This window comes from Mesocricetus auratus, unplaced genomic scaffold (genome assembly GCF_017639785.1).
Source record: "Mesocricetus auratus isolate SY011 unplaced genomic scaffold, BCM_Maur_2.0 Super-Scaffold_100028, whole genome shotgun sequence".
Classification (NCBI taxonomy): Eukaryota; Metazoa; Chordata; class Mammalia; order Rodentia; family Cricetidae; genus Mesocricetus; species Mesocricetus auratus.
The window spans coordinates 992,525-1,015,100 of record NW_024429209.1 but is presented as its reverse complement, the minus strand read 5'-3'; the positions used below and the strand labels follow the sequence as shown (position 1 = coordinate 1,015,100).

At 49.7% G+C, this 22,576-nt stretch overlaps 1 protein-coding gene across 5 annotated transcripts in view; it reads right to left on the bottom strand.

Moving 5' to 3' along the window:
* The window catches only part of Znf341 (zinc finger protein 341), a 31,386-nt gene extending 16,709 nt beyond the window's left edge, over nt 1-14,677 (bottom strand). Inside the window, exons 1-8 of one of the 5 annotated variants that reach the window (XM_040732807.1) lie at nt 14,549-14,677; nt 8,915-9,019; nt 7,481-7,677; nt 5,609-5,758; nt 4,595-4,840; nt 3,489-3,684; nt 2,572-2,656; nt 482-672 (exon numbers count right to left, since the gene is read on the bottom strand). In XM_040732807.1, coding sequence (XP_040588741.1) covers nt 482-672; nt 2,572-2,656; nt 3,489-3,684; nt 4,595-4,840; nt 5,609-5,758; nt 7,481-7,677; nt 8,915-9,019; nt 14,549-14,579 — 1,201 coding nt within the window. In that variant the 5' untranslated portion in view covers nt 14,580-14,677. Of the gene's footprint in view, nt 1-481; nt 673-2,571; nt 2,657-3,488; nt 3,685-4,594; nt 4,841-5,608; nt 5,759-7,480; nt 7,953-8,914; nt 9,020-12,567; nt 12,588-12,634; nt 13,267-13,583; nt 14,341-14,548 lie in introns of those variants that run through there. The other 4 variants (XM_040732808.1, XM_040732809.1, XM_040732810.1 and 1 more) reach the window with 4 other exon arrangements.
* Nucleotides 14,678-22,576: the final 7,899 nt, after the last annotated feature.

Here is a 22,576-nt window from a genome sequence, read left to right as displayed (position 1 = left end):
GCTGTCCTGGAACTTGCTCTGTAGACCAGGCTGGCCTCGAACTCACAGAGATCTGCCACCAACGCCCGGCTAGGAATTGGATTCTAATATAGATCCAGGCTCAGCCAGAAAGATATAGTAACTAATTAGTGAGTGGTGTCTATGTCTGCCTGGCTCAGTATTAGACTAATGTCACACATCCTTCCTTTCACTCCATGTCCCTTTTTAGACTGGACTCAGACTCACTATGTACAGAGTCAAGCCTTCATTCTCCCATCTTAGGCTCACCAAAGCTGAATGATTCGTGTACACCACACCCACTCTCTGGGTTCCATTTCACAGACAAGTCAGGGAAGCCACCCAACTAGCAGCAAAACCTATGAGACTGGGGCTGGGGGTGCAGAGACCCTGGGTTTGGGCCCCGGTACCACGGACAACCAAACAGCACCTTTGGAACCTGAGAGGAAGAGTCGGGACAGCCGCTCCTCCCACCCCCACTCACCTGTGTCCTCCTCCTCTTGCCTGCTGGGGTTCAGAGCCATGACCTGCACTGTGACAGAGTTTCGAGAAATGGTGCCACCACTGCGCCCTGGAGGCCACACCTTATGAGTCTGCATGTGCTTCTTGACATTGGACTTCTGGGCGAAGGCACGGCCACATGCAATGCACTGGAAAGGCTTTTCCCCTGTGTGGCTGTGGGAGCACAGTCAGTCAGCATTCCTCCATAGAAACAGGCACACGGCCTCCACCCAGGAGCTCACAGCCACCAGGAAGGCCTAGATGCTGCTGGCCAGCATCCCAAAACCCCTAGGACTTGTTCTCCCAATGTAGCAGATAGACCACAGGTAGAAAGACGGCTCTTGCGCTGCTCTGTCAGCGGCCCTTCTCCTGGGCCACCTCACATCTGAGATCACAGATTTCCTAAAGCGTCAAGCAGGAAGCAAATTGTGTGTGTGTGTGTGTGTGTGCTTGCATGTGTGTGTATGATGGGGGTGTTCTTCTGTTGTTTCTCTTATTGCTTGATGAATAAAACACTGTTTGGCCAATGAGGCAGGAAGATAGGTGGGCCTAGGAGACAAGGAGAATTCTGGGAAAGGTAGGCAGGGGGAGCCTGCCACACAGTTGCCATGTTGCCAAAGGAGTAACAGCATGCTGAGTAAGCCACAGTCTCGTGGCAATACATAGATTGATAGAAATAGGTTGATAATTAAGACAGAACTAGTCAATAAGAAGCTCTAGCCATTGGCCAACAGTTTAATAACTAATATAGCGCCTGTGTGTTCATTTGGGACTGAAGTGGCAGAACCTGGTGGGACAAGAACCCTAGCAAAAAGTGTGTGTGTGTGTGTGTGTGTGTGTGTGTGTGTGTGTGTGTGTGTGTGTGTGTGTGTGTGTCAGAGAGAGAGAGACAGAGACAGAGACAGAGAGGAGCTGGCCTCAAACTCAAAGAGATCTACCTGCCTCTGCCTCCAGAGTGCTGGAGTTAAAGGTGGGTGCCACCATGCCCAGCTTTGAAAATAATTTTGAGAAGTTCCCTATTGATTATCATTGAATATGGAAAACCAATTTTTATGACTACCTATGTATTGAAAATGCAGTAATGGAAAAATTCAGTGATTATAAAAACAATGTCATTGATGATCCAAAGTGGCACCACCCAATAGAGTGGACACCAGCCATGTTAAGGTGGACACCAGCTGTGTGGGACAGTTGGCTTCATTACGAGTGAAATTTAAGTCTGTTTCTCAGCTGCACTAGCCAAGTTCTAATAGCCGTGAAAGGTTAACAATGCCAATTTGGACATTTCTAGTATTGCCAAATGTTCCGGATGGGGACATTTGGCAGTGTTTGAAAACATTTTTGGCTGTCACAGCTGTGGGAGAGGTGGCAGTGGTGTCTATGGTCAGAAGCTAAGGATAATTTTGAAAATTCCACAAAGCACAGTCAGCACGACTTGACCCCAAGCCCCAGTCCCAATAATGCAGGGTTGGGAGACCCTGATCTAGACAGATGTCGTGCTTGTGTGAATCAGCCCTTGATTCTCTCTCAGAAATGAACAAATTCATGGCAGGTGTTAAAGGCAGATTAGCCCAAAGCCGAGACTTCCTCCATTCACTCTTTAGGGATTGAAGGTGAAATCATCTCACCACACCATTCCAAATTTCCCAACACCAGAGCCATGATCCCAAGTCCCCTGTACTAATGTATCCCACTGTGAGGAGGTGCTGAGCTCACCCACCCCACCATTCCACAGATGGGCTCCACGTTCTCGGAGAGGAAGGATCCTCTGTAGTTAGCTATCCTTGCACAGTGGGCAGCCTGCAGGCTAACCCTTCTGCAGTTGGAAGACAGGCAGCCTCGTGTGTGTGCAAAGCCGCTCCAGTCAAGGGTACCCACCCACATAGACATGCCAACCTTCCTGTCTCGATAGGCGAGCTCGGCCCTTGGATCTGAGAAGAGTGTGAGGAACCCTCCTTCTGGGCTCTGCAGGTCTGAAGATGGGCACAGGGCCTCAGAAGGGAGCCTTTCTTCCCTGCAGGTGGTTCCTAGTCTGTGCTGTGCTGAAGCCCCTGTCCCCAAGGTTGCCTGTACCTTCGGATGTGTTGCTGAAGATCAAAGTTTTTGGTAAATGACTTGTCACAGTAGGAACATTTGAGTTTCTGGGCCTTGGGCTTCCCTGCAGCCGAAAGACAAGGAAGGAAAAGGATGGTCAGGCCCAGCTGAGGAGACAGGGGAAACCTCCAACCATTTCTCCCGTGTACCTGGGGCCAGACAGCATGCACCCTGGGACATCTCCATCTACGTGTAGACAGTGTGAGAGGGAAAACCAGACAAAGCTCTCTCAGAGGCTCTCTCTGCTCATGGTGAAATCCACCACCTCACTCTTGGCTTCCAGCACTCCATGTCTTCTGTGTCTGCCAACTTCAGAACTCCCTCCGTCCGGCAATGGACTCCTTGCTAATCTCGATGATCCCTAGCATGGTCTCACCTCAGGACTTTGTACCTGCTGCTTCCCTTGCCTGGAAAGCTTGCCCTTCAGTACCTACAGGACTACTTCCTTCTGTCTGGACAGGTAAGCTGTGTCCTTCTCTACCCTGTATTCTCCCCGAAGAAACTCACAAATATTCACTTATTTTCTGCCCATCTCTCCCTTCTGTCTGGACAGGTAAGCTGTGTCCTTTTCTACCCTGTATTCTCCCCGAAGAAACTCATAAATATTCACTTATTTTCTGCCCATCTCTCCCATCAAACTCTGAGTGACTGACAGTGGAGGAGGTCCTGGACCAAGACCTAAATCCCCAGTGCGTGATGCATTGATGTTAATGTGTATTGCAGGAAGAAGGGGAAAAGAAGGGGTTAAAAGGGAAGCCCTTAAAACATCCCTAGTTGAGCTGTGCAGTACACACCCCAAACTCAACCCTACTCATCTTAACAGCAAAGACTAGACCCAAGCAGCCTGCAGGGAGGCCAGTGCCAGGAAAGATGCCCAGGGAGGGTGGGTGACCAACCTTCTGGGAGTCCGCTGGCACCTTTAGCACGTCTGGTCTTCAGCGGTGGTGGGGAGTCGAAGGTGGCCACTGTGCTCCCAGAGGCACTGGTCATGGGGGCAGTGGAGCTGGGTCCTTTTGTTTTGAATTCCTGCTTGCCAGGGCTGTACACTGGGGCCGTGGGGTACACCGGAGCCTCCACACACTGGTTTGGCACCTAGAAGGATAGTCCCGTGAGGGGGAGAGCCTTAGAAGGGACAGGATAAGGGGACCCTTGTGGAAGGGACAGGATAAGGGAACCCTTATGGAAGGGACAGGGTAAGGGGACCCTTATGGAAGGGACAGGATAAGGGGACCCTTATGGAAGGGACAGGGTAAGGGGACCCTTATGGAAGGACAGGGTAAGGGGACCTGTATGGAAGGGACAGGATAAGGGGACCCTTATGGAAGGACAGGGTAAGGGGACCCTTATGGAAGGGACAGGGTAAGGGGACCCTTATGGAAGGACAGGGTAAGGGGACCCTTATGGACCTCACTGCGGTCCTAGCTGCTTCCAACCACTGCCAGTCCACCATCACATAAGTTTGCACCTGGCTTACTCGGACCTCCCAAGACCCCTAGAACTTCATGAACTGGGCCAATAGGATGGCTCAGTGGGTAAAGGCCTTTCTGCCAAGATTCATGACCTGAGTTCAATCCCCAGAGCCCACGGAGTAGAGACTGAACTCTCACAAACTGTCATCCTCTGACTTCCACACATATGCCCCATCTACTAAGTAAATGAAAGAAGAGAGACAGACAGAAATGCGCACACTCACATACAAACACACACATAGAGAGAGAGAGAGAGAGAGAGAGAGAGAGAGAGAGAGAGAGAGAGAGAGAGAGAGAGAGAGCACAAACTTCATGAAGTAGCTTTGGGCTTTGGAGCTCAGTTGTCTGGGTTTAAACCCAGACTCAGTGGCCCTCACACAGTCTGCAGGTCCCATCTGTAGACTGCACGCTTTGATTAAAGTCCTCCTCTCCCCGAAGCAGGCACTCATGAGAAGGCTGGGTCTGCTTTTAATCTCCTCAGTGGCCTTAGCACACTGTCTGGCATGGCTGTGCCGGGTTCCGCCTCTGCTCACCTCCAGGGGTGGGTAGGGCTGCATCCCCAGGGCCTGGATCTCCACTGTTCCATTCGCTGCCATGGGTGCAGCAGCGCTGTACACCTCCACCACACTATTCCCAACAGGGTTGGGACGCCCGGAAGGGCCCAGGGTCTGGGGCGGCGGAGGTGGAGGCTGGGGAGGTGGAGGTAAGGGTGGAGGCGGTGGAGGAGGCGGTGGAGGCTGGGTGAGGTAGTTGGGCACTGGATGCATGTTCAGGCTGCTCTGCAATCAGAAGAGAAAATGACAGTGTTGAAGTGTCCGCTTCATCAACCTGAAAGACTTTAGTCAACATGTAAAAGGGACAGGAACTCACTGGGCAGCTCAGAGAACAGTACTGAGACAGGGAGAGGAACAGACACAGCAGAATGTCAAGGGATGTCAGCTTCTCTATGAAGGCCAAGGGATCCCTCTTCTCTATGGAGATCAGCTAAGCTAGCCTGCCTTGGCATGCATGCGCCAACACAGGAGGCCTAATAAGGCCATTGGGCGGGGGAGGGGGGGGCACGACGACACAAGTTTGTAAAGCAGGACTGGCTCTTGATTGGTGACTCAGGACTGACAAGACTGACTTTGGGACATTTCTCAGGATTCTGATCACACAGCAGTCGCTTACCGATAGTAGGGTTCAGGGGACCAGCTCCTTCTCTTCTGGGAGCCTGAAATCTGGTCTTGGTGGCAGGACAACTATGTGTACTGGAAAATCTCAAGGGGACACTATTTTTTCTAATGGACCATGAATACAAACAGGACTCAGGATAGCTGGACAGTGGTTGTCACACTCCATTGCTCTGCAGGGCTAGCCAGAGAAGGCAGCTAGTCCCTTCCATGTAGGGGAGCTGGAGCAATTTCTTCTACAATATTCTGATTTCACAGGAGTTAGTATGCAGACTTGGAACGAAACTCTTAAGAGATGTATAAGGCCCTGGAGTCAGTCCCCAGCATTGCAAGAAGGAAAAAAAAGACCCCCATGAGAAGCCCCCACCACCTTACCTGCACAGGTGGGGGCCCTTGAGGCATAGGCTGGTCCAGGGATGTAAAGGCTGACATGGCAGACATGAGCACGTCATCGCTCACCAAGATGTTTCCCTGCACCAGCGTCTGGATCAGTGGGGACGGGGGCACTGTGATGTATGTGGAGATCTGAGCAAGAGAGGAGGGGGCATGTCTGAGGTTCTATAAGGAAGCTGAAGGGTGATGTGAAAGACCTAAGTTCAAGCCACATATAGGGGTCTACACCTGAAATCCTAGCACCTGGGAAGTCAGAGGATTCCTGAGAGTTTGAGGTTAACATATTACACAGTAAATTTTACACCAGCCTGGGCTACATAGGAAGACTGTGTTTAAAAGCAAAAACAAGGGGCTAGAGAAATGGTTCAGTGGTTAAGAGGACCCAAGTTCGATTCTCAGCACCCACATGATGGTCCACAACTATCTGTAACTCCAGTTCCAAGGGCCCCGATGACTCTTCTGATCTCCAAGGGCATCAAGCATACATACATGCAGGCAAAACACTCACGACATAAAATAAAATGAATAACCTAAAAATAAAAAAAAACAAAGAGAAAACAACATGAACAACAGAAATTAAGTGAAAAATCCAGGTTCTAGAGCCTTTCCACCTAGCTGCCCCCATCACTTGACTCTTGGGAAGTCAGACTACATTTCTGAGTCTCCAATTAGTCATCTACCAATGAGGAGGGGTCACAACTGTCAGAAAGGCACAGACCTTTGGTCCAGCAATAATATTCTTGCCTTCTGTTCTAGGGAAGCAAGCACTCAGAATGTCCACAGAGCAGTCCACATGGGTAAAATGTAGTTCAGTTTAGGTCCCTCTTCTCCACACTCTCCAGTGGCTCCTGTATCTAAGTAAAAACCCACAGGGTCCACGTGATCTGATCCCTCCCTTACTCTCACAGGCCCAGACACTCTGTCATCTCTTGGATGTAGCTCTTCGAACACCTTGGTACACTTCAACCTCAGAGCCTTTGCAGGAACACAATCTGTCTGTCTGTCTGTCTGTCTGTCTATCTATCTATCTATCCCTCAACTTTTGAGCCTCTGGTCACATGTCACTTCAAAGTTTTGCTTCAAATACCACATATAATATGGTAAAATCTCCTACCCTTTCTCAGCATTTAATAGACTGGGAAAAGTATTATTTATTTATTTAAAGATGTGCTGGGCAGTGATGGCACATGCCTTTTATCCCAGCACTCACGAAGCAGAGGTAGGTAGATCTCTGTGAGTTCAAGGTGAGTTCCAGGACAGCCAGAACTTTTACACAGAGAAATTCCAACTCAAAAGCCAAAAATAAGAAGGACAAGGAGAAGAGGGAGGAAGAGAAGAAGGAGAAAAAGGACAGGCGAACTGTAAATTTCAGCAGCTGGCTAGAAGAAGAAAATGGAGGAAAGAAGGGTAAAACAAAACATACCACTAAAGTCAGCACAGAGATCAGATACACGGCGGACAAGCAGCCACAGGGCGGAAAGGAAGCATTGGAGCAAGAATAAGGAAACCCCAAGTGTTGAAAAGACATTAGAGAAGAAAAGAAGGTATGCTTTTCTGAATGACTTAGGAAAGTGGGCAGACTCAGGAAGATGCGTTGCTGCCACCTGGCAAGCTGCAGCCCAGGGTGACCTCAAACTCTTGATCCTCCTGCCCTAGACTCCTGAGTGTTAGAACTGCAGGTATATACCACCATGCCCAGCAAAACAAAACCTGTCCATCTTTGTGCATCTCACCCAACTCCGCAACGCAGATACTTTGTCAGTCCTGCCCAGCACCATGCCTTCAAGACTTAAGACAGCGTGTGCAGAAAGAGACCTTCTAAAAGAATCAACCAACAAAGGAACGAAAGACTACCTGGCGGTTGGCAGGAGGCGGGGTCTGCTGGACGGTAGCAGGTGCTGCTGAAGGTGTATAGATGCTGTTGGTAGCCAGCGAGACAGTGGCCAGGGCCGGGGCATTCCCCTGGCACTGTTCACGCTTGTGGGTCATAAAGGCTGGCAGTGAGTTGAACTGCTTCTTACACTTCCCGCACAGGAAGACATCCTCATCATCTAGGGTCAGGCCAGCAGTTGAAGAGGCCACACATGGAGTGGAGCAATGAAAAGAGCAAGAATGGGTCAGAGGGGAATCGCAGTGCAGAACGGTACGCTACGGCTGGCCTCAGAACAGCAAGTCTGAAAACCAGGTGTGACTTGCCATGCAGGTGTCCAGCATCGGCCACGTGCTTCCTCGGAATGTTCAGAGCCCAACAGGAATCTTCAGGAAGGGTCATATGCAGACCGTTATCAAATAATTTGAACTGCGGAAGCAGTACAGTGACTTCCCTCTAAAGTTGAGAAACACAGGCTCTAGACCGAATCTACTCGTCAGTCTCCAGTGGGTCATGTGGCCACTTCCTCACACCTTTTCATCCGCCACTCCCGGCCCCGGTACATCTCAGTTCAATTTATGCTGCAAGGCTCACCCATTCTAGGAAGTCTTTAGAAAGTCTTGTTTGTATTTTTTATTTTTTATTATTTTTTGGTTTTTCGAGACAGGTTTCAAGACAGGGTTTCTGTGGCTTTGGAGGCTCTCTGTCCTGGAACTAGCTCTTGTAGACCAGGCTGGTTTCGAACTCACAGAAATCCGCCTGCCTCTGCCCCTCAAATGCTGGGATCAAAGGTGTTCGCCACCACCGCCCAGCTCTCATAGGATTCTTATGCAACTGTTGAAACTGAAGCTAAGAAACTACGGGAATAAGAACCTACACCTTACCAAGAGACAGGCAGGCAGATCTCTACGAGTTCAAGGCCAGCCACATCTACATATCAAGTTCTATGCCAGACAGGGCTACTTAGGAGTTTAAAGCCACCATCTTTAAATGGTGATTTTGAGGCCAGTCAAGGCTTTGTGAGACTTGATCTTAAAAAAATTAAAGAAAAAAGTTACAAGTAAATTAATAAAGACTCACAGCACTTCCAGAGAAATCCTTTCCCCTCTCTATGTGTCAGAGGTTTGACCCATTAACTGGAAAAAATCGGTTTGATCTTTTTACAGAAGCGAAGCTGAGAATGGCTTCCAGGGCAAAGGTTGCAAAGCATCAGGGTTCCTGGACCTCCCAAAGGATGGATGCCACTACCCACATCCTCTCGGCAGTGGGCAGAGAAAGGCACGGACAGGAGCACAGAGGAGGAAGGGAGAGAATCAGACACAGAGACAGTCTGGGACCACAAAGCCAGTTGTCTCCTTGTCTCCATGCCCCATGAACCTCACATCTGCCCTCTACTGATGGACAGGGCAGATACTCACCCAGTGGCTGGATGGCAGGCGGCGCACTCTGTCCTGTTGGATCAGGGACTGCTCCTTGGCCATCCAACAATGACTGGACAGCCAAAACAGTCTGATTGTCCATTCCTGAAACAGGAAATGCAGCCTGTGAGGACATGGGCCCAGCTTCCACTCCAACTTCACCCTCACAAGCCAGATCCACCACAAAAACCCCAGATATGTTCTCTCTACTTCTCTGCAACAGATCCCAGGATGTGAGGCTGGAAACATGGTCTCAGAGTAAAGATCCCCCTCCTAAGCCTCTCTTGCAGCTGGGAAGGACTACATGCTATCAAGGGGGCAGGAGGTGTTATAGGAAGTTAGTGTAGCAGTGCTCGCCTTTAATCCCAGCACTCAGCGGGTAGAGGCAGGGGGATCTCTGTGAGGCCAGTATGGTCTGTCTATACAGTACCAGAACAGCTAGTGGTTCTCAACCTTCCATGCTGTGACCCCTTAATACAGTTCCTCATGTTGTGGTGACCCCAACCATACAATTATTTTTGTTATTACTTCATAACTGCAACTTTGCTACTGTTATGAATCATAATGTAAATGTCTCTGTTTTCCAATGTTTTAGGACTCTATGTGAAAGGGTCATTTGATCCCCAAAGAGGTCATGACCCACAAGTGATCTCTATTAGTCGAGGTCAGCCTGGTCTACACAGTGAGTTCCAGGACAGCCAACGCTACACAGAGAAACATTGTCTCAGAAAACAAGCAAACAAAAAAGATAGCTTTTCAAAAGATCACCTACCCACTTTTCTTTTTTAAGATAGGGTCTCACTCTAATAGCCCAAGCTGTCCTTGAACCCATTATGAAGGGTTAAATTGCTCTTGACTTCATGGTGATCCTCCTGCCTTAGTCTCCAAGTGCTAGGATTACAGGTGTGCACCTTCACAACCAATTTTTTGCTTGTTTGTTTGTTTTGTTTTGGACAGGCTCTGGAGCCTGTCCTGGAACTCACTCTGTAGACCAGGCTGGCCTCAAACTCACAGAGATCTGTCTGCCTCTGCCTCCCGAGTACTGGGATTAAAGGCGTGCGCCACCAACACCCGGCTTCCACAACCAGGTTTATGTGGTGTTAGTGATTGGACCCAGGGCTTTTGTTGGGGGGGGGGAGCCATTCTACCACCTGAGCAGTATCCTCAAACCAAGAGATTTGTTTGTACCACAGTACACATGGAGGTCAGAGAATAACTGTGACATTAGTTCCCTTTCTATCTTTATGTGGGTCCCAGAGATCCAATTTAAACAATTAGGTGGCAAGGGCCTTACCTGCTGAGCCATCTTACTAGGCCCGAGATGTCTTAAAAGCTGCTAGTACGAGGTGCCCTTCTCTACCCAATCCCTAGCTCTGCTTCTAGAACAAGGACATGGAAGTCTACACACCACCCTTGATCTTGAGGATGAACTCTAGGGACGGGAACACAAAAAAGCTGGAAAAAGGAGCTGAGAGCGTGCCTCATGGCAGAGCACAGCTTGGCATGTACAATGCTTTAGTGTGTACAGAGGTCCAGTACCTGCCCCCACCCGGCAACAAAAGAAAACACAAGTGAGAATTCTTCTGGGCCAATGACACCCCTAGATGACTTTCCTTCGTACTTTCTATAAGCAAACAAATTTGTAATATCTCAAAGCCGTTGCTGGAGACTAATAAGCCAGAGCCCTTTAAAAATACCATTTACTGGTCCTCCTCACCCACACCCCACAAGTCTCCTTGCATTCTTTGTTCTCATCTCTGTCCCTTCAACATCAAACATCTGATGTTGAGTCTTCAAAGTATCTGCCCGTGCCCACATCTTCTTGCCAACTTTCCATCGTCTCTATTCACTCTAGTGACACTCAAGCTCTCACCCCCCACCGAAGGCCACTCGACAGCATCGGATGCACCAAGAACCCCCCCTTGGCTGCAGGTGTCACCCTTCTTGGATCCCTTCTACTTTTCTGGGGGTCCTTCTTTCCAGTCTTCTAGTGCCCACCCTCAAAGGTAGCTGTTGGAGGTCCCTTCCTTCTGTCTGGGTCCCACCTCCTCAGCAGTCCCCAGAGGTCTCAGCCCACTCATCTCATTCCACGTCTTGGGAAGTACAGACCTGGGGCCCATGCTCTCCTACACAGCTTCTGCCAACCCTTTCCCGCTGTTAGGTTTTGGATGGAGTCAGGTTGTTCAAGAGGACACTGAAATAAAAGCTAAGCAGTTTATTAGAAGAATTACTAACGCCATGGACAGAGGGACAACAGGATGGCGGGGGATCTGAGGAGACTTCAGGCCCCAGAATCTGAGACAGACAGCTCGGTGTCCTATGTGAAGAGAATCCGTGTCCATGGAACAGAAGTGAGGTCTGTTCCCATGCCCTTTGTAAGCCAGGGGAGAAAATTTACAGCAAGAACCTGAGCCAGGCTCTCTGATTCCCAGGCAGGAGTCAGGGAAGAGGGTGGGGAATAGGATGTGTCTGGTACCAAAATCTTAGCATCAATGCCCTTTGATGTTACCTCACTTCCCAAGTGAGAAATCCGACAGGCAATGTCCCAGTACAGTGCAGGTCAGTATCTGTGAGAGGGGAGCTCCATAGTAGGAAGACAGTTTACTGGGGGACAAAGTGCTGGGCTGCCTCAGAGAGTACAGAGCAGCAGCCTGTCGGGAAGGCAGGATGGGTGGGCCTTTGAGTTGATGAAGGCTGTTCTGGTTAAATGGGAACTAGATGCGCTTTGCCCCCATCAGTGGCAGAGAAGGGAAGTAGTGGCTTTCCTGACAGACAGAAACCTGAATTAAGCCAGATGGTGGTGGCCCATGCCTTTAATACCAGCACTTGGGAGGCAGAGGCAGGTGAATCTCTGTGAGTTCAAGGCCAGCCTGGTCTCCAAAGAGTTCCAGGACACCAACAAACACACCTTGAGGAAATTGATGGGCAAAAAAAATATATGTCTCAAAGGCAAGATCCACTTACATAATAGTCTTGGAAAGACAACATCTCATAGGTGAGGAACAGATTCGTGCTTGCCAGGAGTCAGGGATGAAGGGAGGAGAGGGATGCAGAGTGTGGGACCAGCTAGGATCTTGGATCCCTGAAACCCATCATCTGGTAGCAATGGATTCTTCCACACTGACAGGTGAGAGTCACTAATGTAAAGATAATATCAGCACAAGAGCACAAGCTCTTGCACAAGCTGGGGGAAATCAGTTCTTGGGACCACTCCGCATTGTCTTAGAACTTCAGGAGGAAAAAAAATTTTTTTTCAAGATAAAATACGTGGGCCTGTGAGACGGCTCAGTGGGTAGAGACATCTGGCAAGCTGAGTTTGATTTCTAGGACCCAGACAGTGGAAGGAGAGAAACAACTCCTGCAAGTTGTCCCCTGACCTCCACAGGCATGCTGTGACGTAAGTATGTATATAAAAGGAAGAAGAAATATAACCCCAAATTAAACAGGCTCTCCTCCACATATGTCTCTTCTGGTAACATCGCAGCAGGGCACTATCCTTCCAAGCAAGAGCCCAGGGGACCCCCTGAATCTTCTCTCACCCCACTGCTTCCTGCCTGACATTTTCAGACTTCTGGCAAACCTCTTCTGTCTCCCAAATATATCTGAAATCCACTTTCCATCCCCTCAGTTGCCTGACCTAGTGCCTCACTCACCTCCCTGCTGCCTTCAGCCCCCTCCAGGCCAATCCCCAGAAGCCAGGGTGAACTTTATAAAACATACATCAGATGATATGGCTGCCTTGATGAAACCTTTTCTTAGCACCACACTGATCCCAAGATAAAGTTCAGAAGCGTCATCAAATCAGTGGAGGTCTGCTCTCTAGCTGCTCTCCAATGCTGAGCTGTGATACGGGAAGCCTAGCTCTCCCCAGGGCTTTGCAAATGCTTCCACCACCTGGCCTTTCTGCCCTCCCGTTGGATCAACACACACCTGCTGTTCTTCCCTCACGCAGAAATTTTACTAATTTTGGTGCTGGAGACCTTTCAAAGCTGGCTACACTTCCTGGTTTCTCTTTTTTTTTATTATTCAATACACAAATGCATGCTTGTAGTAAACATTGAAACAATGCAATACCCCACTGTCCTCCAAGAGCGAACACCCGTGACCCTACTACCCAGATTCCAACCATCCCTGCTATTTTCTTCACAGAACACACAGTTGGGGTGTCTTTGCCATTTTCTTTTTGGGTTCTTGTTGTTTTGTGGTTTTGCCTGTTTTGTTTTCTGGAGGATATTTATTTTCAATATTTTATTATTTTGATACCATAATTTGATCACAACATTCCTTTCGCTTTCCAACTTCCAAACCCTCCCATGTAACTTCTCCACTCTCCTTCATATTCAGGGCCTTTTTTTTTTTTTTTTTTTTTTTTTTTTACGAGACAGGGTTTCTCTGTATTGTTTTGGAGGCTATCGGTCCAGCCCGGCCTCGAACTCACAGAGATCCACCTGCCTCTGCCTCCCGAGTGCTGGGATTAAAGGCGTGCGCCACCACCGCCCGGCCATATTCAGGGCCTTTAAAAAGAATGCAATTGCACGCATATGGGGCCCAAGTTGGCCTCAAACTCAATATGTAACGCCAAGGCTAACAAAATCCTATTTTCCTGCCTGCCTCCATCTTCCAACCGCTGAGATTACGGGCATGCACCACCACACCCGGCTGGAGTTACCTTCTTTTTACTATTCTTTCCCACAATCTTGGCGGCGGGAGTGGGGTTGGGTGGGGTGGTGTGGAGTAGTCATGAGGGAGGGTGAGAATAGCTGAGTCTGGTTCAGTGAGAATCACTGAAACTACACCCCTGTCGATGGCAAAAGGCATCCATCATCCCGTGGTGAGAACTCATCCTCCAAGAAGCTAGGTGGCTGAGAGCTGGAGAGCCACAAGGTCTCCGCTTGCCCGTTCTGTCCACAAGCGTCTACGCTAGCAGTCCACCCCGCCCTCCACGCCCGCGGCGACACCGTGCCCAACTCCACTCCTGTTTCCAGAGCTATCCATTCGGCTAAACTCCAGCTGGTGCACACGGTGGCGCACAGAGCTCGCTGCCTCCAGAGCCCGAGGCCCAGCCACCTCGGTGATCTTGCAGATCACAGGACAGGATGCAATCGGATCACGGGCCAGTGAGGTCCGTGCAAGGCACACGGCGTCGTCGGTTCTGACTCAGGAGCTCACAACCGGTGCCCTCTGTTTACTGGTCTGGGCCTGTGATCTCTCCCAGCCTCGGCTGTGCGCACAGGCGGCGTCTCCTTCCCTGCTCTGCATTTAGTAGGACGACGCCCCAGCTCTAGGGGCACAGTGAGTCTCAGGAAGTTCTCGGTGGTCAGGGCGCCTGATTGGGCCGCCCAGGCCCTCCCGTCCCGCGGTCCCTCCAGACCCGGGTCGCCGGCTGTTTCCTCCGCGCGCATCCCCCCCGCGCCAGCGAGCAAGGCTGCCGCGCTGTTCCGGTCCTGAGGCCCCCTCCCCTCAGGGCCGGCGCTCCCCGGCTGTTCCCGCCCCCTCCCGCCCCGCGGCTGTTCCGGCCCGGACGCCCTCCGCCCTCCGCCCCGCGGCCTCCGCGCGCCCTGGGCCCGCTGCTGCGAGGGCGCGGCGGGAGGGGCGCCACGCGGAACAGCCGCTGCCCCGGCCCGGCGCGCTCACCCTCCAGGGCCTCGAAGATCGCCTGCGCCATCTTGGAGCCGCCGCCGCCGTGGGAGACGGAGCCGGGCTACGCAAGCATTGTGGGAACCGCGGCGGCGGCGGCGGGATCGGGGCCGCCAGGGGGCGCCCAGGAGCCAGCGCCGAGCCCCCCTGCCCCGGAAACACAGCTTTCTCTGCTGTCCGCCAGAGACCTAGTTCCCTAGTGGTTCCAATTCTGCACGGACATACGTCCGGTTCTCGCACGCCACCTCCGAAAGCTGACACCGACCCTAGTTCTGAAACACGAAACCCATTATCGCTGCACATAGTATTCTCCAACTTTGCAACACCAACCAACCTCACCGGGATTACCCAACTGTCTCAATGACACCCCACACCCTGCAACTGTGCCGCGTATGTCAAAATGATTTTCATCTCCACCTGGTATTAATCTCTCATTATCTCTTAGATTCCCTTAAGGCTCTTCTTTACCCCGGCTTCCAGCTTTGAGGGGCTCTCCATCCCTATTCACATCTCTCGACCCTGATTCTCTGGGACCCCATTTCTGTCACAGACCTTATATCCATCTCAGTCATCGTTATCCCAAGTTTATAGGGATCCACCCTGTAAGGATTCAGGCATTATGCTGGCCTGCTCCTGCCACCTGGCAGAATGCACTCAGGCAGTACCCTGGTCAGCCCAGGGTTCCATGACCCCTTTAAAAGAAAGATCCCCATCCACCATGGTTTCTCTGGCCCTGGGGCCGACAGGGCTTTTCCTGTCCCCCTCTTCTCTTCGGTCCTCTCTCTGTCTCTGTGTCTTTACCTCTTTCCTCCTCCCCCCCTCCCTTTTCCCTTTCTAGTAAAACCTGTCACAAAGCTTTGTCTGCCTGGCATGTTTGTCCCCAACCTCGGTCACCCTCATCTGCCATGGAATCTGTCAAGTTTCCCCACACACTTTATCATAACACACCCCCCACTTCCGACTATATGCCCTCTTGTTTATTTATTTACGTGCATTGGTGATTTGTCTGCATGTATGTCTGTATGAGAGTGCTGAATCCCCTGGAATTGGAGTGAGCTGTCATGTGGGTGCTGGGAATTGAATCCAGGTCCTCTGGAAGAGCAGCTAATGCTTTTAAACACTGAACCATCTCTCCAGCTCCTCGTGTCCTCCTTTTACATTTATTATTCATTTGTGTGTGTGAGAAGACAACATTCAGGAATCGATTCTCTCCTCCACTATTTGAGACCCTGGAATTGAACTCAGGCTCTATACCAAGTACCTTTATCAACTGAGCCATCTCTAAGGCCTCTCTTGTTTTGTTTATAATCCACCGAGTCTTATTTGTCTGCCAGTGTATTGATTGAAACATGGTCTACCAGGGACTACACCCTTAAAGGAAACTGGCTATCCCTCCCAAGGCAGCCCCTAGTGGGAATTGTGAGCTCGTCCCTCATGCCTTCTGGAATGGTGATTGGCTTGATCCTGTGCAGGCAGAGAACTGCAGTTGGTCTGAGTCTGTAAGTGCTGTAGGCCTGTCATTTCTGAGACACGATTTCACCCCAGTCCTTCCCAACCTCTGGCTCTTAGAATATCTTTCCACCCCCTCATCCATGAGTCTTGGTAGGGGCAAGAGATAGGAGATAGAGGTCTCTACCACTTGTGGCTGGTCACTCTACTGACACTTCAACCAGTTGTGAGTTTCTGGGTTAACTGCCATCCATTGCACAAAGAGTTCTCTTGATGATGCCTGGCAGCTGCCCTAATGTATGGGTAAAAAATTAGGAATTTAGAGGGCAGTTTGATATTATGGACATTCAATCTTTAAAAATATTTAACAGCTGGGCGTTGGTGGCACATGCCTTTAATCCCAGCACTCGGGAGGTAGAGGCAGGCAGATCTCTGTGAGTTCGAGGCCAGCCTGGTCTACAGAGCGAGTTCCAGGACAACCTCCAAAACAATACAAAGAAACCCTGTCTCAAAAAACAAACAAAAAAATTAACTATCGGGCTGGAGAGATGGCTCAGTGATTAAGACCACTGGCTGCTCTTCCAAAGAACCCTGGGTTCAATCCCCAGCACCACATGGAAGCTCACACCTGTCTGTAGCTCTGGTTCCAGCGTTTGACACCCTCACACAGACAAACATGTAGCAAAATACCTATGCTCGTAAAATGAACGTAAATCATTAAAAAGTAAAAAAACTACAATATGCAATAGGAGTGTCAATCTGTTGCCTTTGGACAACAAAGAAATGTTGGAGGAAGCCCACATGGGGAAAGGGGAACCAGACAGATGCCATCAACAATGGATGGTCCCTATTGTTCTAAGACCGAACTACCATGAATTTGACTCCAAATATCTTCCTTGTTTCCCACAGATATCTTTAAGCCTCAGCCGAAGGAACAATCAGTACAAGCCACAGTTTTCACTCTCTCCACTAAGCTCCTAAAGTTAGGAAATGCACCTTAAGCTCCTCTTTGTTGGGACACTGCAGAGCAAGCCCCACACCTGTCAGGACTGCATAGTGAGGCCCTGTCTCCACACAGAACAAAAAAAGCCTTCACTGCTGTGACGATACATAAAAGGGAAGGTGAAGTCTGTCCCTTCCAACAGGCCCTGCCAAGGTTTGCCGCTACGCAAACATGCCACAAGCAACAGGGTTAGTGCAAGAGGGTTATTTCGGGAACTGTGAGAGTTGAAAGAGTGACAGGTCATGTCAGCGTGGGGACACAAAGAGGCAAGAGAAGAGAGAAGAGGCCAGAGAAGAAAGAGGAGGCAAGAGAGGAAAGAGGAGGCAAGAGAGGAGTAGGAGGCAAGAGAGACGAGAGGGAAGAGGCAAGAGAGCAAGCTGTCTCTGGAGGGCACTTTTAAGCGGAGCACATGTTGCATAGCTGATGGTGAGAAGGCGCCTGCTGACAGGCGATGACGTAACCGCTTTGGCAGCAGAGGCAGGCTGCTCCTTGGTGGAAGCTAACATTCCTCCATATTGTGTTATTAAAAGGTGAGGAACTGGGCTGGAGAGATGGCTCAGCGGTTAAGAGCACTGCCTGTTCTTCCAGAGGTCCTGAGTTCAATTCTCAGCAACCACATGGTGGCTCACAACCATCTGTATTGAGATCTGGTGCCCTCTTTCTGGCCTTCAGTTATACATGCAGGCAGAACACTGTACACATAATAAATAAATAAATCTTTAAAAAAAAAGGTGAGGAACTGGCAAGAGTTAGCAGGTGAGGCAGGAATAAGGACTGCTTCCTGTTGTCTGGGGGCAAGTGTTGTGCCCTTACCACAAGCAAGTCCAGGGTATCAGGAAAAGAGAGACTAGACGTATACTTGTTTGTACTAAGAGAATACATGTGTTGCCTTTATTGCCAGGAGAGTGTGTGTGTGTGTGTGTGTATCTTTATTACAAGTGCTAACAGGTCTCTCCCTTGTAGGAGGGAGGAGCTTTTTATACAAGTTTACAGCACAGTGGAAAAAACCCCAGGTAGAAGAGATCGTTGTTTTCCTCCTGCTAGATGTTGATGTCAGAGGGTCAAGGCCAGGGCAGTAAGCCAGGACTAGAAAACAGAAAGCACTTGGACTGGAAAACAAGTTGCACTTGTAGGCTGACCAGCAACTCACAGAGACCCCATGGGGCTGGGGCCCAACAGGCAAGGGCATCTTTGGGGGACCTCAGAAAGCTGGGACACTGGCTGAGTCCTGAGATAGCTGGCTGTTTTGCTCCCTGTCCAGGCTTTGTGGGGTCATCTCCAGTGCTAGGAGTTAGGAAAGTTCAGGCCTAGTTGAAGCGATCTCTAGCCACTTCGAAGCTGTCTGGGATGCAGATTTTGAGGGGACACCTGGACCTGACAGGATGCTAGCAGAGCAGAAGATAAAGTTAAAAAGTTTCAGGGGGAAATTGTTTTCTTAGGTCCTGATAATTGAGGGAGGGGAATCCCAAGACCAGGGAGATCCCACTTCAGGCACAGGCAGTAGGTGGAGAAACTTAGGCTGTTGATTGACAGTACTTACCTGGAGTTCATGTCACCTGTTATAGGTGGCTACAAGTTGACTCCCTGGAGCTTACAACAATTTTTTGAGTTTACAAAAGAGATTAGTTTTAGACATATTAGCATTCCAATTGTTTGTAATCTATACTGAAATCCACATTGTAGGAAAGGCAGTAGACTCATGGCTTTGAGTCACAGGGGACCCAAAAAATGATTCTGCTGAAAAGCATGAACACTCTTTATCCAGAAGGCTGGATGTATATAAACTACACAGAAGGTTTTAGTGAAATGAGAAGCACTTTTAAATCTATACTTAGAAAACAACCAAAGAGGATTTGAAATCTTGAGTTTGTGACTGTGATATAATAGTGGTGCTTTACCAGAGCTAGAGTAGCAGCTTATCAGAAGTCCATTGACTAATGTTAAGACTATAAACTTCTGGAGTCTTAATATAACAGTAGCAAACCAGAGAAAGAATCCTAAAACATATTTTGTTCTTTCATACACCATAAGTCACCTTTAAAAAAATCACCATTTAAGGGTTCACATCCTCAGACCTTTATAACTCAAATTTATACACCTTAGTCCGCCCGGCGGTGGTGGCACATGCCTTTAATCCCAGCACTCAGGAGGCAGAGGCAGGTGGATCTCTGTGAGTTGGAGACCAGCCTGGTCTAAAAGAGCTAGTTCCAGGACAGCCTCCAAAGCCACAGAGAAACCCTATCTCGAAAAACAAAAACAAAAAAACACCTTAGTTCTGGCGTTGGTGGCACACGCCTTTAATCCCAGCACTTGGGAGGCAGAGACAGGTGGATCTCTGTGAGATTGAGGCCAGTCTGGTCTACAAAGCTGAGTTCCAGAGCAGGCTCCAAAGCAATACAGAGAAAAACCCTGTCTTGAAAACAAACAAACAAAAAAGGTGACCTAGAAAGCTACCCCAGGTTCCATCGTGGGTCACTGGGGGCAGAGGTCTCAGGGCCGTATCCGTCTTCAGCTACCGGGCCCAGAATATCTGACAAACTTCCCTGTGGATTAGGAACTTGGGGGCAACCAACCTGCCTTGTCTAGGCAAAGCGGGGCAATCGATTCCCCAGTATCCTGCTCTACTTGTCCACAGTCTGGGCAGGGTTTGGGCAGCACTAGAAGTGAAAGGCAGCTCTTTTGTTTGGGCTTTTTGTTTTTGTTTTTTTTAAACATGGTTTCTCTGTATTGTTTTGGAGGCTGTCCTGGATCTTGCTCTGTAGACCAAGTTGGCCTTGAACTCACAGAGATCCCCCCTGCCTCTGCCTCCTGAGTGCTGGAATTGTTTCTTGGTTTTGTTTTGTTTTGTTTGTTTGTTGCCCCGTGGTCAGCGTTGCCATATTTAAATCAAGCTTCTGTGCCCGAATATCTTCTTTGGAGGAGATAAGAGTGCTGTTAAGAGCTGGCATGTCTCTCTTACCGAGGGTTAAATCAGCAGATACCGAAGGGGAGAACTGGCATGTACTGAGTAAGACAAAGCTAGCCTCTCCATCTCTGACTCCCACGCTGCAACAAACATACAGACAGGATGTTTACGGAGTTTACAGGAAGCAGACAGCAACGAGTAGGCTTTGGAGCAAAAAAAAAAAGGGGGGGGGGAGACTTCTTTCTCCATTCTCCGACCACCTGATCCAAGGTATAATGAGGCTAGATTTGATTTGAAAGGAGTGGTAAGAGGGTCTCCAAAAGACATCACATTGGGAGCGATGCATGAGGTATATGATACAGTTCCCAAGGATGAGGCAGGGAGAAGTCCAGAACCTGAGAGCTTCAGGCATCCCTGGACTCAGAGGAGAACCAAACAAAGCAGTCGTCAAGAGAGAATAGGGCCCAAGGGCTAAGAGCCCGAGTGCAACACAGTCATCTGGTACCAGGACTTCAAGAAAAATCGGAAAGTGAGGACAGTGCTTGAGAAACAAAGTCTCACTTCCAGGGGAATGGCCTGAGCGGGGAAGCCATGCCAGAGACCCAGTTGCCAGTGTCGAAAGGAAGGCACAGACAGCAGCAAACTAGAAAGCAGATCTGTTGTAGGTGGAGCAGGGGTGGGGGGTGGGGTTGAGGGTAGGGTGGGGGAGGGGGGTTGTATGATCCCAGCCTGGCCAGACAAAATGCCAGGAGAGCGTGTGGGAGTCTCGGCACCAGTGAAATGATAAATAAAAAGGAAAGGCAAAGTGGGCGACTTCGGTGGGCCCTGTCAAGGTATGCCAGAAAGCAAGATGCTGTCACCCCCAGACGACAGGAAGCAGTCTCAAGAACACGGTGTTCTCATTCCTGCCTCACCTGCTAACCTTCCCAGTTCCTCACCCTTTTATAAGAAACAAAAGGGAGGAATGTTAGTGTCCCCCCTTCCCCCCCCCCCCGCAGCAGCAGCCTGCCTCTGCCACCAAGCAGTTATGTGATCGCCTGTCACCAGGTGCCTTCCCACCGCCATCTATGTGACATGTGTAATAGGTTTTCTAGACCCTGATAATAGGCTTCTCCACCAGTGCAGTAAGCCAGAACAAGCCGAATTAAAAAGGTAAAAGACCAGGTTTATTTTGGTAAAGCAACTCGAGAGTGACTCCTTCAGTTCCCAGAGATCGAGGTAAGGGAAGGGGCAGAAAAAAAATCACATGGCCAAACTAAAGCCTGGTGCTTATGTGCCTTGTAGTCAAGGGGCGATGACGTGTCTGCCACGAGCTGGGTTGATACCCAAGCATGGTGCTTGGGTGGGGTCTTGGGCAGCCTCAGGGGAGGAGCTGCCATAACGGAAGGGATGCGGAACTGAACTTTTGGGCAGTTTTTCCAAGAGGACAGGCTTTCAAGAGGCAGGGATGGGGCAGGAGGGAGCTGGAGGTTCTGGCTGAACAATGAGCAGCCCTTAAAAGTGCCCTTGAGGGACAGCTCCCTCTGGCCTTTCTTCTCTCGCATCTCTCGTGTCTTCTCTTACATCATCTCTCGTGTCTTGTTTCTCTTGCCTCTCACCTCTCTTTACGTCCTCTTTCCTCTCTGGCCCTTCTTGTCCAACAGGCCCCTCACTCTTTCAGCCCCCACACCAAACCTCTTGCTCTGCCTCTGTTTTGAGGGAGGTGTTTGCTCTCTGGCATACCTTGGCAGGGCCACCGAAGGGCGCCCACTTTGCCTTCCCTTTTTATTTATCATTTCCGCCACCACAAAAACACTCCTTAGAGACTCCGCAGGCCAATCCTCTTCCTGGGACTCTTGGAGACCTAGAGCCCACTCCAAATCCTAAAGCCCCCTTCCTAGTACCCTTTGCATGAGTAAAACCAGAATTCCTGTCTTTAACATCTTCATTAACCCATTGGCCTCAGGTTCTGATCTCTTCCCCAAAAGGTTGTTCAACATAACTTTTATCACAATCACCATTTACCTTGTTTGTTAAGCAGCAACTACTCTGTATGGCAGGAATTGTTCTAGATTTTAGGAACCTGGCCAAGCCCCCTCCCCCCAAAAAAAGACAAAAACAGTCTTTGTGTAGTTATAATCCAGCAGGAGAGCTGGACTGTAGACAAGGAAGTAAATGAGAGAGAGAGAGAGAGAGAGAGAGAGAGAGAGAGAGAGAGAGAGAGAGAGAGAGAGAGGCTATGACTGCATATCATCCTTTGTTCTGGTATGAAGGGAAGCTACGTTATTCAGGGTGTGGATCAGGAAGAGCCTCTCTGAGCAGGTAGATGACCCAAGAAAGGCAATGGAGTCAGCTTTTTGAAAGGGTAATAGGGAAAATGGAGAGAATGGCAAATACAAAGGCTCTGAGGTCCAAATTAAAGGCCAAGGACAGCTTACCTGCATAGCATTCACAAGGCTGTGTGTGCAGCCCCAACCTCTCCTAGCCCTACACGCTCAGGACCAAGAATTGTAAAAGCTCAGCTGAGACTAAGTGAGAGTTTAGGTTTGTTCTGAGAGTGACAGACAGTGAAAGCTCCACAAACACAAGGCAACACAGCTATGGCAGCTCTCCAGATACTTCTCTCCACACAAGGGTACATGCACATCTGTTCTGCCGGCTGTCCTGTCTTCCTGTCTTCCATGGAACA